At 45.5% G+C, this 19,709-nt stretch overlaps 1 protein-coding gene across 2 annotated transcripts in view; it reads left to right on the top strand.

Moving 5' to 3' along the window:
- The window catches only part of CUX1 (cut like homeobox 1), a gene marked incomplete at its 5' end in the record, with an annotated part of 362,656 nt that overhangs the window by 213,124 nt on the left and 129,823 nt on the right, over positions 1-19,709 (top strand). For both annotated transcript variants that reach the window (XM_014590579.1, XM_014590578.1), the window contains 1 exon segment: positions 17,382-17,430. In XM_014590579.1, coding sequence (XP_014446065.1) covers positions 17,382-17,430 — 49 coding nt within the window.

The raw sequence follows: 19,709 nt of genomic DNA, 5'->3' as shown, positions 1-19,709 counted from the left end.
TCACACCGGGCGCGTGTGCATGCATGCCCAAGATCCTGGGAGGAGAAGGGATTGCGGCGTGGCCATCCCCCCGGGGGGTGATTTCTTGCTTTCTGTCTCTGTCTGGCGAGCGCACAGGCCCTATAGCAAAAACCTCTCAAAAAAAAAAAGGTCTTTCCAATCTGTTTGTTTGGGTTTTTTTTTAAGATTTATTGTATCTTTGATCTGTCTGGATTTTTATTTTTCTTCACTTCAATACCCAGTTTAATCAATAGTAATGATTATCCCTTCTTCCAATATTTAGCATCTGACAAATCAGACATAAATAAATATATCTCTCTTTGGTTTTCTGTCCATAATTTCCTCCCATCAACCTAATTTTTCTTTCTAATAAGTACCATACTATTTTTATGTCTATTTTCTATTTTGATATCATATATAAGCAGTTTACTGTTTTGTTTTGTTTTTTTTTAAGAAAAAAAAAACCTTGGGACCAGCATATGGTTACATCACTGGACTCCCACATGGTTGACCATAGTTCAAATCCTGGACCTGGTGGCTTAAAACTCAGCCAGGTGCACATGCATGCACACATGTGCCCAAGATCCCAAGAGGAGAATGGAAGAAAAGGGATTGCGGTGTGGCCATCCTCCGTGGAGGCGGTGGGAGGGTGGGGGATTCCTCGCTTTCTGTCTCTCTGGCAAGTCCAGGTGCCTATAGTAAAAATCTCTCTCAAAAAAAAAAAAATCCTTAATGTTTTGGTCACCTAATTTTCCTGTATACATCTCATCATTTTTATAAAGTTTCAGAAATTAGCTTGGGAGATAAATTTATACTTACTTATATTTAAAACAGCTGCAAATAAGAAATGTCCTCATTAGCTTTCTTTGCCATTAGCGTTTTGTAATTCAATTACCTATAGATGAAATTTATATCATGTTATTTTAATTTCCACATGTTTAATATGTATATTCCTATTGTAGATCAAATATTTTATTTTATTTTGGGGGTATTTATTATTGGTATATAGGTGTTTATTGTTTTCTTGTCTTTACCAAAAAGTATGAGCTCATGTTATATCTACCCATTTACTTAAATGAATTCCTTGGATTTTTGTAAGCATTACAAAATGCTTTTTTGTATTACTTAACAAAAAGTGAATTTGTACACTTTTGTAACAGCCAGTACATCTGATCCTCTTTCATTTCTATTTTTAAAAGGAGCATCTCTATTATTTCTCTGTTAAGAAATAATGGAGACTGTTTCAAGTGTCCTTTTCATGTTAGCCAAATGCTCAATGATCTGATCCCACTTCTTCCATAAATTCAGCTGTGAGCTAGTTTGTAGGTTCTGTGTGATTGGAAACTCTCAGATGTGTCATATTCTATCAAGGGAGTGCATTCTCTGGTAGGATTATACACCTCTTATATACTGCATTTAATTTCATTTTTATTTTACATATTTAATAGATTAATACAAATTCAATGTTGTGTTTTTATTATATACTGTACCTTTTAGCATTGCTTATTTGTCCTTAATGTTATTATGCTACATATAACATTAGTTGGTGTGCTTAGTGAGAATTTTGCTATAGGGCACGTGTGCTTGCCGGAGAAGTAGACAGAAAGCAAGGAATCACCCCTCTGAGGGGACGGCCATGCCACAGTTCCATCTCCTCTTGGGGTCTTGGGCACATACTCACACACACGCACCCTGCGTGAGTTTGAAGCTGCTAGGTCTGAGACTTGAACCACAGTCTACCATGTGGGAGTCCAGTCATGTAACCATTATGCCATCTGTGGGTTCTAGCCGATGTGCTTTTATAGCTTTTAATTAGTCTTTTTAAAAAAATCTAGTTGGTTAATTTTTGCCTTTTCACTAAAACTTGTTTCTATTACATTTGTTAGATTTTAGATTTCTTAAACTGTGTATCTTATTTTTATGGGTGAATTTTGCCTGGTTACATTTACTAATATAACTCTTACATTTTTATTTATTGTTGTTGTTTTTAATAATTCATGGTATTTCTGTCATAAACTTTCTTATTTGTTTTAGAAAGAGTGACCGAACAGCTCAATTGACTGTCGGAATGTCCTGTGAGTCTTCTAATCAGCCTTGCTCTAACTCTCCTCTTATGACTGAAATTCACTTTCTGAGACAGAACCATTGAACCCTTTTGAAACCTTGGAAGAACTATACATTTAAATTTACTTGCCTTACTGTACTACGATTACATCATATGTCTAGCACAACAGCGAATGGCGCTTCATTACATTAACCTTGCCACTTCCTTCTGCACTGAGACCTAAGCTTTTATAGAATACTTTGAGCCTGTGAATTTCTGCTGGTGAAGTCTTTAAAGTTGTTTGGAGTTTTCTACTTTTTTCCTGCTGCCTTCACAAAGCAGCTACTGTTTGGCAAGATTATCATCTCCCCACTGTATGGTAAATATTTTTCACAGACTTGAAGTATGCCAGGTAGATCCCCAGGAAAGACGTACATAGACAGAGACATTCTTTTCATCTCGTTGTTTTAAACAATCTAGCTGCCTTTTTAACTTTTACTAAACTCAAAATTTTATTAACTCACTAACCAGGGTCCCTCTGTAAGTTAAACCTGAGACGTAACCTACTCTGTCATTTGAAAAGCGACTGAATCCAATTTCCTGTGGAGAATTACATTGTACATCGATGATCAAAAGCATAACTAAGCCATAGGCCTGTTATTTGATATATGTGCACTTCTGATGGAGAGTTTGTGTCTGCCAAAGCTGCTCAACCATGAACATATGAGAGAGGGTTTGCCTTGTCCAATAAGAATTCCATCCAAAATGAATTATATAACAAAACCAAGAAAGTTGTTTTGTTTTGCTTTTTAACTTCAAATTTTCATCACATCTACCTCCACACTGTATTTGAGGTAGCTTTAATATAAGACACAGAATCGATAAGGCTCTGACAGTGGAGCCTGGGAAATAAAGGGGCAGAGCTCAGTGGGGAAGATAACTTTTAAGGCTTGGATTTGAAAATGGCTCAACTGGTCAATAACCTGAAATGACTGAGACATTCCCTACATAGGCTTTTTTTTTTTTTTTATAAGTTCAGTATTACTATGGCACTCCGATATACTGTTTGCTTAGCTACCAGGAAAAACTTTATGTTGCAATTAACCTTTCTATTTTTTTCCCTCTGTCTAAGTATTGTGAACTTCCTTTGTGGTATTTCAGTGATTAGACAGGATGGAGGTGTTCTTAAAGATTCATGGCCAAATCCGATGATGTCAGAATGAAGGGAAGGGATGGTCTTCGTGGGGCCAGCAAGTCTGGCCCCATCTGTATTGTTTGTCTTACACTTCACAAGTAGAATAGGAACCGCTGAATTATTCATTTTCAAGTTGCCCTAAAAAAGGCACTTATACTACCGAAATGCAGACTTTTGGTGCCAGTGAGAGGAAGAGGAAGGATGCTGTCTTTCCTCCAAATGTTCTGCTGCCTTTATGGCCTGGTTCTACAGTTTGATTTCCCAGCCATGCAGGGTGAAGGGAACACTGACTGACTTAAGTGCCGGTCCATTAAGGGGGGAGGGAATTGTGGACAGATACCATGAGGAACTAGAGCTACAGGTGAACTAAGCATTCCACTTTGGGGGGACAGCCAAGTGGCGCAACATATAGGAGGAGCTGTGCAGGCACAAGGCACAAGGGCTGGTATGGTCCGCAGAGAACAGCCTGAGTCTGGGAAATGAGCCCTGCATGTCACCTTGCCCTCAGACTTGGACTTGGGGCCAGAATGGGGGAGGAAGCGGAGAGTAATACTAGTAGGCAATTAAAACCTTTTTTTATTCTTAGGTTTAGCTTCTCTGCCGCCAAACCTTTTCTTTACAGTTCTTACCAAGTAGTACTTAGGGGAGAAAGGGGCTACTAGAAACCCATTTGTGAGTGAAACCAGGGTTCTGTCACCAACAGGCTGCTTCCCATGCCCTTGAGCTCATTTGTCACTACAGGCTGGACCTCAGTTTCCCCACCTGTGAAATCTGAGCAGTGTTCTTCTGTAGGTCCGTGTGCGTCGTCTGTGCAGTGTAGGAGGCAGGTGGGAACGAGGCATATGCCTGCGATCAATGAGTTTCCTCAGGCAACCAGAAGCTTCCCCAGCACCTGTTGGCCATAGCCAGGATGCGCACAGGTTAAGTAAATCAGGAAAAGAGAATAAACCTGAAAAGTGGTTCTGGAAGAGAATGCTCAAACTGGGCTCGTCTGCTGCTAGAAAGGTTTGCTGACAGAGTTCTACGCTAGATACAAGAAGGGGACTTTGTTTTTTAAAAAATGTTTACGCATGACAGAAGAGCAATACTTGCAAAACGTCTTTTAAAAAATCTTAAACTAGGCCAGCTGTGAAGGCACAACAGCTAACACGATACTCCCAAGGTGCTGAGGCCACATGGGAAGGTCCCATGTTCCTGTCCTAAAGTCTCCCCGTACTCATTGGGCAAGCACATATATGTCTGTAGTTTGAGCTGGCTGAGGCTTTAAGTAGATTGCAGTGGAAGACCCTGCCTCCCACCCTTGGAAGAAAACTATAAATATACTTTTAAAAATGCCGAAACTAAAGAAGCAACAACGTGGTCCAGCCCTGCTGGCATAGCTGTCTGCCCCATGATTCCTGGGTAAGACCCCCAAAGAGCAAGAACCACACATGACTGCCCCATGAACAGGGGCTTCAATGGAAGGTAGATGGACAAGCTATGGGGGAGCATGGTGTAAACATCAGTACCCTCATGCCTCAGTTTCCTCCATTGCTAAAGTGGAGGTGCCCCACCATGAGATCCCCCCTTCCTTGGTTGGATGAAGCGTGTAATGAGGGTGTCCTTCCAGAGTTCAGCTTCTTCCCATTCTCTGATCTCAGCTAACAATCTTTTTTTTCTGTCAAAGAAAAAAATAATAACATATTTGATCTTTAAACCACCTTCTTGCAGAGATGTGGTTTTCACGTGCATTTTCTCTCCCTTGATGAGTGAGTAGAACTGGAGAAGGTAACCGTCTTGACTAAAGTGAGTGAAGCCCTGTGTGGGCAGACCTGGGCTTCCTGCACCAGAGGTCCATCTCCCAGTCGGTATTCTTTCCCAGGAGCAGGCTGCAGGGCCCTCCCAGACCTTTCATCTTCCCCTTCTGTATTCTGTGGGACGGTTTTCCAAACGCACTCACCACACCATTTCTGTGCACACAGATGGTAGCAGTCAGCCTCAGTTCTAACTTCTTACCTAGCAAGTGGTGACAGGAGAACAGAGTTGTCACTTTTGTTTACTATTTATATGCTGAAATTCCAACCAACAGGAGAGGACAGACTTACAGCAGGCCCCCTAGTAGCCGTAGCTGTTGCCCAGCTCCAGCATCTCCCATTCGTGGTCAGTCCGGTCTCACCTGCCTCCGCTCTTATTTTATCTTAAAGGCACTTCAGAATCCTTCCATTTCATCTCTGAGCATTTGAACACATATATGTTCACTTATGTCCTCACAGTAGTACATTGCAGTTGGCTGGTGTGCCTTCCCATGTCCCTCATTTAAAGAAACACAACCATCCTCCACTGCTTTTCTTCTCTTTGCAATTTATTTGTGCAAGAAATGGGGTCATTTGTCCAAAAAAATTTCCTCCAGTCTGGCTTTGGCTAACGGCATCCTCGGATAGTTTATTGCATTCATTTGTCCTCTTTCATTCCTATCATTTTGTGGTTGAATCTCAAGATTTGATCAGATTCAAGGCTAGAAATTTGGGTCCAAAAACCTCTCCATGGTTTGAGTGGTGTGATCCTCCTCGAATGGATTCAGTATTGGAAATTAGCTGTAGCCCAAAGAGGAAGATCCTGCTTTTCATGCACAACAGTCATAATGCGTATGCCCTTAGGTCTTTGTGGTTCACAAAGCCCTTTCCCCTCTTAGTGTTCTCGTTTTATCCTCTTGCTCATTTCTCTAAGAAAGACTACATGAGGTCTCCTGTACAGATGATGGTCCAACTCAAAGGTCTGCCGAAGGTCGGTGGACCGAAAGGCTGTGGGGAAAAATTCACACCCATTTGCCCTGCCAGCTACCTGTTTCAGTTCTCTAGCCCTGTTTCCCTAATTTCACCTCCAGGAGCTTCATCAGACTTGTGACCCCACCGTACTTGATTTAAGGAAAGAAAGGAATTTTCACATCCAGCCTGCTCCCCAGTTGCTCTTGGCAGAACAGCAGTTAACGACTCCAGAAAAATGGCAAAAAACATCCCAAGATTACTCCAGATGCCTATCCCTAGAGGCTTTGGATGGTCTCAGTAGCAGAAGCAGAATGAATTATGCGATACCATACCCCAATTCTCTGGCCACAGCTGTCCCATACTCCCTGCCTAGAGATGGCCGGAGCACAGTGACTATGTCTGCTCTCCCTGAGGGTTGTGCTGTGGTGAGCCGCAAGCCTGCGGAGCTGTCCTGCTGCTTCGGCACAGGCGAGAAACGGACCCCTCACTTCATTCGACAGCTAGAGTCAGATTTACTTCAAGGAGAGTTTTATTTAAGTGGTTTCATGTAAGGAGGTCAACCAAACAGTGATGCAAGAAGGGACATTGTAGCCCCACTCGGGATTGAGAGGATGAGTTGTAACTGAAATGATTTTGAGTTGTTACTGTTATAACATTCAAATGTAATGGTCATAAAAAAGAACAAATTGGTCACATTTAACTCTCAGCATAGTTTCACTTCCAACAAAAATTAAAACCACTATTTGTAGAAGTATGTCCCAAGGGGTCAGGCTTTACAAGTCCAGGCTCTTGACTGGGGAGAGTGGGGCCACTCCACGTTTGATGAGGGGTCTGGAGGATGCTAGATAGCTTCACCCTCCCCTCTATTCCTGCCAGAGTAGAGGTAGCTTAATCTCAGGTGGAAAATAAAAGATAGGGCCAATCACACAAGCAAAGGCTGTCCAGAAAACCCTTCCCCAAAAAGCACTTTCTCCTCGCCATCAACCCATCTGTGATCAGTCCCAACTCCATGTGCATCACCAGGTTGGGCACAAAGATAGGTAGTAAGCCAGGCCACCCGCACCACCCACCAGGGGCTGTCAGTCCAGTGGGCAGTAGGAAGCCAAACTCTGGGTCTGTTTGTGCCTCTCCTACTATTGCCTGGTTTGTCAACGTTTATGGAAAGTGAACCTTTCCCTTCCCTTCCTTCTGCAAAAACAGCTTGCAGACTCTTGCTTTAAAAGTCGTATTCGCAGTTTGGCAGAATAGCCTTACACTTGCTGTTCTTCACCATACTAGCCAATTAATCGTTGCAGAGTGGACATCAAATGCCACAGATGCCGTTAATCTGCATATTTGGTCAGCTGGTATTTAAGGAATGTCTGCCACGTTCTCTGGAATTACAGTGGAGAATAAGCAGGTTATCACTGTGTGAACAAGATGCTTTCAGAATAAGTGCAACAGAAACAATGAGCCGGCCATGGAGAGTGAAGCTGTGGCCTTTCAGAGGAGGGCCACGACCAGGGAGGCTGGATACTGACAGAAGCTACCCATGGAGCTCTCAGCGGAAGGGACAGCTGTCGCTGCAGAGGCCTAAATGAGGGACAGGCATGGCAATTTGAAGGAACAGAATAGGATTAAAGAAACCATGAGAGTGGTTATTATTATTGAGTTATAGAAGGAAATTAACACAGAATAGGCATTAGTATATATTGTAAAAATACACACACACCTGCAAAAAGAAACAGTAAGCTGCAGTAGGTTGGCTCCAATGGGGAAGCAGTTTTGCCTTTGGACTCCTTTGTTTGGAAGACTACATACTTTTTGAAATGTGGAAAATAAAGCTGGAAGAGGAGCTGAGATATTTGTGGGAGGTAATTCTGTAATCCTCCATTGACCCTCAGCCCTGGCAGCATCTGCCCATAAGGCCTGAGAGGATCCTGGCCCTTATGACAGTGTGGATTAACTGGAAAGATAGTCAAAAAGGAACTCCTGGAATCAACTGTGTTGTGTAAGGCCGACTTTCAACTGGAGAATTGCCTTCCTGTGTAAGATGGTGCCTAGCAGGCCTCGCCAAAGTGAAGGTGAAGGGAAGGGCACCTCAAGGCAGTTGTGGGAGGAGCCAGGCCTGCTAGGTAAGGGTATCCAGACCGTACAAGTGGGTGTTGGTTAGGTTTTCCTATTGTATTATCATCCTTTCTGCACAGAAAAGGAAAATATTTTACAAATATTTGGGGAAGGCCAGCAGGTGGCATGGAGGTTAAGGCAGCTGAATCCCAAAGCTGTACAGTTTGAGTCCCAGACCCAGCAGTTTGAAAACGCTCCAGGCATGTGTATGCATGCCCAAAATCTCAAGAGGAGAATGGATGAGAAAGGAATGCAACATGCTCATCGCCCCTAGGGAGTGATTTCTCACCTTCTGTCTCTATCTCTCTTGCAAGCTCACATGCCCAATAGCAAGCTAAAAAACAACAAAAAATACTTTTCTTTAGTGACTTCACCTGACCAAGATAAGACAAAGGAGACTAAAGGTCAGTTTCATATATAAATATTCATGGAAACAATACTAAATAAAATATTAACAAATAGAATTCAGGAGCACATTAAATGGGTAGCACACCATAATCAAACGGGGCACATAACTGTCAGTATAATTTACCATTTTAGTGGGTCAAAGGAGAAAATCCATTTCATTAGCTCCATAAATGCTTAAAAGGTACTTAATGAAATCAATATCCATCTTTGATTAAAGAGTCTCAATAAAATACAAACAGTTGGATATTTCATTAACAAAATAAAAACATATATTTCAAACCAAAAATCAACAACATACATAATGGTGAAACACTAGGTGCATTACCCATAATGCCAGGCAACTGGCAAGGACCCCCACTGCCATCCTGTATTTAACATAGTTCTGGAAGTACTAGTTGGTCCAGTTTCCTGAGAGAATGGAAGTAGAGGTACAGAGAGGGGGCGGGAAGAGACAGAGCTGTCTTATTTCCAGATGAGGCATGGGATACCATGAAAGCCCAAGAGCAGCTGCAAAGCTGTTTCCAGTTCTATAAGTTCCCTCTACGTGGGTGTTTTATTCTCTAGAAGGTTGTACCCCCCACCACCCCACTGTTCTCTGCCCAGCCCTCCTCTGTGAGACTGCCCCTTCTTATGTCTGAAGAGCCTTTTGTGCCTCCTTCTGGGTGCCCTGCTGAATCACTGCATCTCTGCACAGTGCCCAGTGTTGTATGTGCCTTCTCTGGGTACATGCTTACCCTGGCTGCATGAGACCAGCTTTTCCTCTTGGTGTGAGCTGGCTCCTGTGCTCTGATCAGCTTTTCCTACAGGCTTACCCCCATCCCTTGCCCAACCCCTACCTGCCTGCTCTTTCTGACCTCAGCCCATGAGCCCTACCTCCGTCTGTCTCCCTGCCCCAGTGCTCAGTGAGTCTGATCCAACACATAGGTTGTCATGAAAATTACCCACCTTACAGACAGGTTAGGCCATCAGATACACCACCTGGGGTGGACGGGGGAGTTCATATTATCAAATACACTGGAGCTTTTTTTTTTTTTTTTCATTTTAGTTTTTACCATAGGGCAGTTGTACTCACCAGAGAGAGAGAAAGTGAGAAAGCATCCCCGGGGGGGATGGCCATGCCACAATCCCTTCTCTCCTCTCCTCTCCTCTTAAGATTTTCGGCATGCATGCACACTCTTCAGCCTGATTCTCAAGTTGCCAGGTCTGGGACTCGAACCATAAAGCTGGCAACATAGGAGCCAACACCTTAACCTCACTGCCAACTGCTAGCCCCAAGTGCTTGCTTTCTTTCTTTCTTTCTTTTTAAGTAAGGAAAATTAATCTTTAGATAGTTCTCCTTTTGATGCCAAAGAACATTATAATCTGATATTGAGACTTGGCTTTTGACTTGGGTCCAAGAAGATACACTGATCTTTGAAGGTGAGCCTGTTTATTTTTCCAACTGCCATGAGGATATACTTTGTAGTAATAGCTCCTGATGTCGGATGATTGTTTGGATGTTGAAATATGCACCAACCATACCCTGGTGCCACCCGTAAGCACTCAGGAAGCTACCGAGAAAGCAAATACAGAGTTTCCCTTGTGGATATAATTTTCCTTCCATTGACCTTGACCATGTCCTTTTAAGTTCCTCATAAAAATTGTGTGTTAACCTAGAGAATACCCCGAAATGATCTGTAGGGAACTGACTGAGTGAACTACATATTCTAGGCCAAACTGAAATTATCCTCTATTTGAAGTCAGAGCAGAGCATAATGCAGCACAGGTTAATAGATCAGCGGAAGCTGTTTTGTCAGCTCATAAAAAGGTGAGAGAACTAAATTTGTATAATAAATCGTTTTGCTGAGCAAACAATATGTGTGGTTATTACAGACTTTGAAAAATAAATGATTTTAGACTAATGTCAGTCTTCAGATACTGATGTAGTTGTGCCTCAAAATGAACAGAATGAAACCTTTGGAATATTGTTGACAGTTGCTCTGTGAAAGCACATGAAATTTAATTCATTACTGCATTTTTGAGATAACATTTATAGTGGTGGTATTAAGCGCTGGGCAGTTTGTCTGAGAGGATTAATTTAGCCAGAGGTTTGGGGAGCAGCATGGGAGAGAGGGCGGATTGTGAAGACCAGCAGAGGATGTGTTGTAAGGTGAGACCCAGCACCCTGGTTCTGGTCTGCAAGTGCAGATGGACATACTCCACATCTTCAGAAGTCCTACTCACATTTACCCAGTCAGGACAGGACACAGTGGTGCAGAGGTACAACTTAACGCCCTATGGGGCTGATGCACGTGGGAAGGTTCCACATCGATGTCTAGAGGCCTCCCTGAGTACACTGGGCACTCATGCGCCCATGAACCCCATCTAACTGACAGGAGGACTGGATCGCAGAGTCAGGACCCTATTGGAGACAATGTCTGTTTCAGTCTGCTGTCTCTCTTGCTCATGAAGAAATGAATTTTTAAATACACGCATACCCAGCTAGTTATAACCAGTTATTCGATCCTTGACCTTTTAAAAAGAATGTTTCCATACAAAAAATTAATAACCTGCCGGCACACTTTTAAAATAATCTGAACTTCTCACCAACCACATCCCTGGTGTCCTGCATTGTCTCCTGTGGTTTCTGTTCCCCTCTGGGCCCACCCTTCACCAAGTTCCCTGGTGTTGAACAGCCCCGCTCCGCAACAGCAGAGTGCAGTGTTGCCGTGTTACGGTTGAAAGCCTGGGAAAGACGAGAGCTGCTCTCGTAATGAAAGGTAAGTGCAGGCGTTGTTATCACATCCAGTATTTGGGCCAGTTTAGTGGTTGCTTAGTAACCAAAGTTAAACCGACCAGGAGGTGGAAAAACTTGAAATTCATTTCCAGGGATTGCTTCAAACTGTCGAGAAAGCACCTTCCTGTTCAAATGTGACTAATTTTTTTATAAGTGACTCGAAATCTTGTGGAAATGAGGGGCCGTTATCTGGATATTAGGCATCCTAATGAACAGCCAAAGCCAGGCACCGAGAAGAATCTAGTCTGTGCATTGGCAAGGAGGCTCCCACACCTCCGCCCGCACAAACAGCAGGCACTGGGCTTCACTTCCTGCCCAAGGAGCCCAGCCTGAGAATGGGTCTGTGTGAGGAGCTGCCTCTTGGAAGCCCTCTCTTCTCTCTAGTCCCAGTATGTGTCTGACCCCGGATCTGGCCCTTTGGCCAAGGGCAACCAACAGCCATGCTGAGACAAGGAGTGGATGAAATCAGCTGAGGATGGGCAGGGATCCTCAGGCACCCATGCCTCCTCCTCTCCACTCTAGACCCCAGAATCAGGGAATTGCACTCAGAGAGACCATGACACCTCATGCTTCTTTTCTATGAGAATTACAGGCCAAGCTCTGGCCAGAGAGTTTTTCTGGTGAGGAACAACAGAGAAGAGTCATCAGTGAGGAATCAGGGGTCTTGGGCCATCCCCTGTACCCCTTCCTTCTTTCATTCAGATGCAGAAATGCACTAAACACCTACTGTGGGCCTCTTTTAGTTCATCTTGAAAGAACTACCAGGGCTTGCTTCTCTGTCCTCTCCCCACGTACACCCCCAATGAGAGAGAGCCAGTGCCACCTGGGGGACCAGAGAGGGCTGAGCACCAGAGAACAGCCCTCTGCAGTCAGTCCCCAGGCCCTTCAGTGTATGGAATCTAAGCAGGACAGGTGGGCCCTGAAACAGAAAGCAGGGGCAGTAGATTTCAGGGGCCAAGGCGGACACTAGCCATGTGAGGCAGAAAGGAGCAGTCGACAAATGAACCAGGAAATGATGACAGGTGTCAGAGTTTGAGTAACTGAACTAAGGAGCAAAAAGGAAAGGATAAATTGCAGTTAGATCAAGTGGAGAACCTTCTGGGTGACAGCAGGAAATGATAAAGAAATAGCAAAGTGTAAAAGAAAGGATGAGTGATGTAGAGGACAGAAGTGAGCATGCCAGCAACATCTAAATAATGTGGAAGACATCCGAGTGGTGACGACAAATTAGCCAGAATTAAAGATGAAAGGCTTGTCGAGGACCAGACAGAAGAGGAAAAGCCCTCTCCTGGATGTGTGCTGGGATCTTGTGCCCTGAGGCCCGCCCTGTTCCTCCACCTCCCAGTGTCAGTAGCCAGCTTTGCTGGCATGCTCAGGAATGGAGTGAGCCTCCTGTTGTCGGCCTCCATTCCCCTGGAAAGCTTCCTCCGGGTCCTCAGCAGTTATGTACTTCTCTCTTTTTCTTCTCAATCTGTGGCACTCACAGGATATGCAGGAGCCATGATAACCTCTACCTGCTCAGCCTTGAGCCCCAGCCCGGTGCCCAAAACGCAACATGTTGAATTGTGTGCACTCCAGGACAAGTGAAAGTAATCCTGAAATTCTCCCTGTGTATCTGGCTTTTGTAAATACATGACGGTTAAAGTTCAGACCCATATATATATATGTATTTTTTTTTTTAGAGGTTTTCGCTATAGGGCACGTGCGCTCGCCAGACAGAGAGAGAGACATAGAGACAGAAAGCGAGAAATCACCCCCAAGGGGGGATGGTCACACCTCAATCCTTTCTCCTCCATTCTCCTCTCGGGATCTTGGGCACGCATGGACACGTGCCCGGCATGAGTTTTAAGCCACCGGGTCCAGGACACGAACCGTGGTCGGCTATGTGGGAGTCCAGCGACATAGCCATTACGCTAACTGCTGGTTCCCCAGACCCATATTTAAAGTGATTTGCCTCAGGAAAGGTTTGTAACCTTGTTTCATTTTATATCTCCTAGAGTTCACACTCCAAATCCTTTATCAATCAGTTGTCAAGGTAGCAGCTTTCTGTATTGACTGTCCCTCATCCTTTTTTGTTGTGTTGAAGACCCTTGGCACTTTTAATGACTTTTCTCCTCCCTTTGCAGTTATTAGACAATCTTTGCATGGCAGCGTCTCTGTAAGATCTTGGAGGCTTCAGTTTGCGATGACTGAGATATTTTGTAATTTAAACTGCCCCTGCCCCCCAACCCCCTTGCATCCAGCACTTCACTGCAGAGGCCCAGTTTGGGTATTTATCTTACGGAGACACTGTCTTCTTCATAAAATCATCCTAAAAATAGCTTTCTTTAACTAGGCCATTTGACGGGCTGTTTCAGACTTCTCTCAGACCAATCTGAAAGGCAGGATACGATTTCAAACAGGTACAATGAGCACTGAATCTGATCACAAGGCATCTGTGACCCCATTCAGGCTGCTGGGAGTTGATAAGGGTACCTCAAATCACGTTGTACAGTTAAAGTCTGGAAAAGCTTCAATTCACAAAAATAGACCAACCCAGGGGCCTGAAGACCATGTTTCCAACTCTCAGCATTAAAGACAGGTAGGCATTTGGCACGTGGCTCCTTGGGACCAGTGCAGCTTGCAGGACAGAGGAACTGCGCCTTCGTCAGGCCTGTCTGGGTGCCTTTGGCTCTCCCATCACTTCAGGACCTGGCCTTAAGCCTTACACAAAGTCCTGTGGATTTAGGGCAAAGGAGACAACAGCCCGGCTTTCAGAGCACTCACCATACATGGAGCTACACATGAAAACTCAGACCCGCAAATGGGGGAGAAGAGACCGCACTGCTTCTGAGATGTTGTGGGGCCGAGGTCTGTGAGGGGTGGGGGAAGGGGTCTAGAAGTAGAAAATGAGGTTCCTCGAGGGGAAGGCAATTGATTGAGGCTGGTAGCAGAGGTGGAGGCCTGGGCCAGGGCCATGCAGGGCCTCACACATGGTAGGAGTTGTCAGAGCACAGGGCCCTGGGGACTGGCGCCTCAGTGTGGAAGGGTCAATTTGCAGCTAAGGGGTGGGATTGGGTCCTATGGCCCCAGAGAGAGAGCTCAAGTGCACGTGGACAGAGGATAGGAGGCCCCCACAGCAGTGGCCTGAACCACTCTGGTTGGTCCATTTCACTCTGTTTTCATGGGTGAGCTGAAACCCCCCTGGGTCACAGGCAGTCTTGGCGTGTGGCCTCTGAGGTGTCTCACAGAAGCTGGGGTAGCAATTTGCCTGGTTATTTTGTTCTAACCGACAGAAGAGGAAAAGCCCTCTCCTGGATGTGTGCTGGGATCTTGTGCCCTGAGGCCCGCCCTGTTCCTCCACCTCCCAGTGTCAGTAGCCAGCTTTGCTGGCATGCTCAGGAATGGAGTGAGCCTCCTGTTGTCGGCCTCCATTCCCCTGGAAAGCTTCCTCCGGGTCCTCAGCAGTTATGTACTTCTCTCTTTTTCTTCTCAATCTGTGGCACTCACAGGATATGCAGGAGCCATGATAACCTCTACCTGCTCAGCCTTGAGCCCCAGCCCGGTGCCCAAAACGCAACATGTTGAATTGTGTGCACTCCAGGACAAGTGAAAGTAATCCTGAAATTCTCCCTGTGTATCTGGCTTTTGTAAATACATGACGGTTAAAGTTCAGACCCATATATATATATGTATTTTTTTTTTTAGAGGTTTTCGCTATAGGGCACGTGCGCTCGCCAGACAGACAGAGAGAGACATAGAGACAGAAAGCGAGAAATCACCCCCAAGGGGGGATGGTCACACCTCAATCCTTTCTCCTCCATTCTCCTCTCGGGATCTTGGGCACGCATGGACACGTGCCCGGCATGAGTTTTAAGCCACCGGGTCCAGGACACGAACCGTGGTCGGCTATGTGGGAGTCCAGCGACATAGCCATTACGCTAACTGCTGGTTCCCCAGACCCATATTTAAAGTGATTTGCCTCAGGAAAGGTTTGTAACCTTGTTTCATTTTATATCTCCTAGAGTTCACACTCCAAATCCTTTATCAATCAGTTGTCAAGGTAGCAGCTTTCTGTATTGACTGTCCCTCATCCTTTTTTGTTGTGTTGAAGACCCTTGGCACTTTTAATGACTTTTCTCCTCCCTTTGCAGTTATTAGACAATCTTTGCATGGCAGCGTCTCTGTAAGATCTTGGAGGCTTCAGTTTGCGATGACTGAGATATTTTGTAATTTAAACTGCCCCTGCCCCCCAACCCCCTTGCATCCAGCACTTCACTGCAGAGGCCCAGTTTGGGTATTTATCTTACGGAGACACTGTCTTCTTCATAAAATCATCCTAAAAATAGCTTTCTTTAACTAGGCCATTTGACGGGCTGTTTCAGACTTCTCTCAGACCAATCTGAAAGGCAGGATACGATTTCAAACAGGTACAATGAGCACTGAATCTGATCACAAGGCATCTGTGACCCCATTCAGGCTGCTGGGAGTTGATAAGGGTACCTCAAATCACGTTGTACAGTTAAAGTCTGGAAAAGCTTCAATTCACAAAAATAGACCAACCCAGGGGCCTGAAGACCATGTTTCCAACTCTCAGCATTAAAGACAGGTAGGCATTTGGCACGTGGCTCCTTGGGACCAGTGCAGCTTGCAGGACAGAGGAACTGCGCCTTCGTCAGGCCTGTCTGGGTGCCTTTGGCTCTCCCATCACTTCAGGACCTGGCCTTAAGCCTTACACAAAGTCCTGTGGATTTAGGGCAAAGGAGACAACAGCCCGGCTTTCAGAGCACTCACCATACATGGAGCTACACATGAAAACTCAGACCCGCAAATGGGGGAGAAGAGACCGCACTGCTTCTGAGATGTTGTGGGGCCGAGGTCTGTGAGGGGTGGGGGAAGGGGTCTAGAAGTAGAAAATGAGGTTCCTCGAGGGGAAGGCAATTGATTGAGGCTGGTAGCAGAGGTGGAGGCCTGGGCCAGGGCCATGCAGGGCCTCACACATGGTAGGAGTTGTCAGAGCACAGGGCCCTGGGGACTGGCGCCTCAGTGTGGAAGGGTCAATTTGCAGCTAAGGGGTGGGATTGGGTCCTATGGCCCCAGAGAGAGAGCTCAAGTGCACGTGGACAGAGGATAGGAGGCCCCCACAGCAGTGGCCTGAACCACTCTGGTTGGTCCATTTCACTCTGTTTTCATGGGTGAGCTGAAACCCCCCTGGGTCACAGGCAGTCTTGGCGTGTGGCCTCTGAGGTGTCTCACAGAAGCTGGGGTAGCAATTTGCCTGGTTATTTTGTTCTAACCTGTCTCAGACTTTGAGGACTGGCCGGGCCCTTCTCCATGGGACTCGCAGGTTTCCTCTCTCATGATGATGTATGGCAGAACCATGTGTTTGCCTTCAGTGATGATGTATGTCGGAACCACATGTTTGCCTGCAGGTTACTTAAGGAAGTATTTTCAAAACAAGAAGGGGGAAAATCCTAGCACCTGGGAACTCTTTTTATGCACAGTCTGGGTGCTAGCAGTGAGCTCCTGAGCTGAGGTGGTTTACACTGCAGAGCTCCTCAACCTGCATCTCATCCTCATCTGCCCTCCTCTGTAGCCAGCTTCCTTCTAGTTTCTTCAGCCCTAGCAAGGCCTTCAGTGCCAAGTGCCTTTTCCTAAAGTGGCCTTTCCTTAGCTCAGCAAACTTCTGTTCATCCTTCAAAACCCACTCACCAACACCACCTCTGAAGCCTTCCCTGATTCCCCCCCCAAGGATAAGTCATCTCTTTTCTCTGTTTATCCAGAGCACTCTGTTTGGAGCTTTATCTAAACCCTTGGTAGGACACACTGTATTTTGTGTTTTTATGGCTTTGTCTCTCCAACGAGATTGGGAGCCCATTGAGGGCAAGCCACCCCTGTGCCCAGACTCGTGTCTGAGAAAGAGCAATGAGGCCAGTGGGCGTGCCTCCCCCCACCATGAGAGCCCAGCCCTACCCAGGGTGCAGCAGTGATCCCTCCTAGCTCTGCACGACTTCTCTCAGCCGGTACCTGGGACCAGCTCTCACCCTCGTGAATGTGGCCATCTGCCACGTCACCCACCCAAGCCTGTCTTATCGCTAACTAACATGCCCTCTCCCTCTCGCCTTCCAGGGCCGACGAGATTGAAATGATCATGACAGACCTCGAAAGAGCAAACCAGGTAAGAGCTTAGAGGCCATTAAGCCTGAAACCACAATCACACACCCATTTTTATCATCCCAGAATGTGCTTCTCTCTCAGTGAGAAGGCAGTTTACTCTTGCATTTTTATTTTTTTACTTAAAACTGTCCATGTCAGCCTTTTCCTGATATCATGAGAGGTAGGAAAATACAGGAATAGTCTCAGGCATCATTTCCCTGCCCACATCTTTAATATGGTCCCAGCACCTCAGACCTCCCATGTGAGCATCCACTACAAAGTAGCTGCTTTTTCTTAATCTGTCTCTATAATATCCACTAGTGGACCCATGGATCCATGACATGGTAGAGTTTGCACCATGCAGTTCTGCTGATGAGGGTGCCTTACGTCCCACCTCATGGGCTGCAGCCCTGTGGTCTGAGAAGGGCTCCCAGCTGTTGCCCCCTACTGGCTGATTCTCACTTGTCACGGATGTCATGTGGGAAGTCCCCAGCACAGTGTTGGGCACAAAATAGGTACCCAGTACCAGGTCTGGCACTGCTTTTGCTACCTTAGCAGCAGTCATGGCAGCTGAGCGTTCTTCAGCACCTCGTGCTTAACTCTATTCTCAGCTTGGCGCCCGAACTGAGTCACACAGACCTCGCAGCAGCCCACCGAGGTCAGTGCTGCTGTGATTCCCAGTTCACAGATGAGGAAACAGGTCAGGAGCTGGTCACTTGTAGAGTCAGGACTGGACCCCTGAAGTCTGGCTTTGGAGCCTATGCTCTTTACCACCTCCCCCAGAGACAGGGACACAGAGCACTGCTGACTTGGCCCTTCTTTCACATTGTCTTGTTCCCCAAATGCCTCATTGTTGTAAGGCATCGCAAAGGAGCTTGGGTGCTCACTTACCCTTATTTGCAAAACCCATGTACTTTGGCCCCTGCATTTTTACTCAGTGTGCTCAGTTTTGCAGAAAGTCGAAATCCAAACTAGTTACTAGGCAGCTGTAACCTTTGTCACCTTTCCATTAGTACTTCTCAGATTTCCACTGCCACTCTGTCCCTTAAGGCCAGTCTTTTTAATGGCAGGCTGGTTAAGCCTTACTCTGAATACCACATGCGCTGTTGGGTGGTCCTCAGGTACTCAAGAAGTCTGGCAGAGTTGACTTTTTTTCAGAGTGCTCAAGTCATTCTGGTAGATCCCGCTTTTAGGAGACACCAGATAGGACCACAGAGAAAGTGACACTCAGTTTAGGTCCTAACTCAGTACTCTCTGACCAAGTAGCCTTGATGAATCTCTTAAGCACTTCCATTTTGTTTTGTTGTTGTTGTTGTTTTAACCTTAAAAAGAAAAGAGAGAAAGTGCCGGCTCCATAGTGCAACAGTAATGCATATTTCAAGAGAAGCCAGATTGCCCCTGTGACCTCAGAATCTCTGGTACTGTCAGCCTGAAGCATACCAGTGTGGGTGCCTAAGATCCAGGGGCAAGAGGACCAGAAGAAGGAGATCATGGCATGACCAGATCCTGGGGAGGGTGCTCCTCTCCTCTCCTCTCCTCTCCTCTCCTCTCCTCTCCTCTCCCACTATGTGTGTGTGCATACTCTGTCATAAATAAAACAATTTAAAAAGAAAAAACACAAAAGAAAGATGAACCTTGAGGACTTTATGCTAAAGGAAAGAAGCCAGTTCCCAAATACATTATGTGAGTCTCACTGCTTGAAGTAGTGAGTTGTCAGATTTGTAGAAACAGAAAAGAAAGTGCAATGGGGTTGCCAGGAGCCGGGGGGGCGGGGGGGGGGGGCTTAATGGATATAGTTCTGGAAATTGGTTCAATTTGGTATAGTGTGAATATACTTGATACTGTTGAACTGTGTACTTAAAAATAGTTCAGATGGTAATTTTATGCTACTACAATTTAAAATTTTTAGCTTTTGTGTTTTGTTGGGTTTTTTTGTTCTTACAAAAGGAGGACAAGAGGGAGTCATAGCTAGTAATTCCTTTGCAATATTGTTTTGAGGATTAGAGGTAAAATGACTGGGTAATAAGTAAATGCTCAGATAAATATTCATTCTGTAGCTGCTAAAGAAGCACAGATTTGGAAAATTGTGAAGTTTCACCCCAGGAAAATACTAATGAGCAATGTGGTGGGGTTGGAGGATATAGGAGAGGGCTAACCAACAACTTAGCCTAAGTTAACAGCCTGATACAGCTACATTAATAAAAATTAAAGCTTCTAGCATGAAGGAGGTGGTGATTTTGCTCAGTGACAGTAATTAGTCCATGCCCAGGTAATTGTTCTATAGACTAGAAAACACATTGT

Source organism: Tupaia chinensis, unplaced genomic scaffold, assembly GCF_000334495.1.
Source record: "Tupaia chinensis unplaced genomic scaffold, TupChi_1.0 Scaffold000465_1, whole genome shotgun sequence".
Lineage (NCBI taxonomy): Eukaryota > Metazoa > Chordata > Mammalia > Scandentia > Tupaiidae > Tupaia > Tupaia belangeri.
The sequence above is the reverse complement of the archived record's forward strand: the minus strand, read 5'-3'. Positions and strand labels throughout refer to the sequence as shown.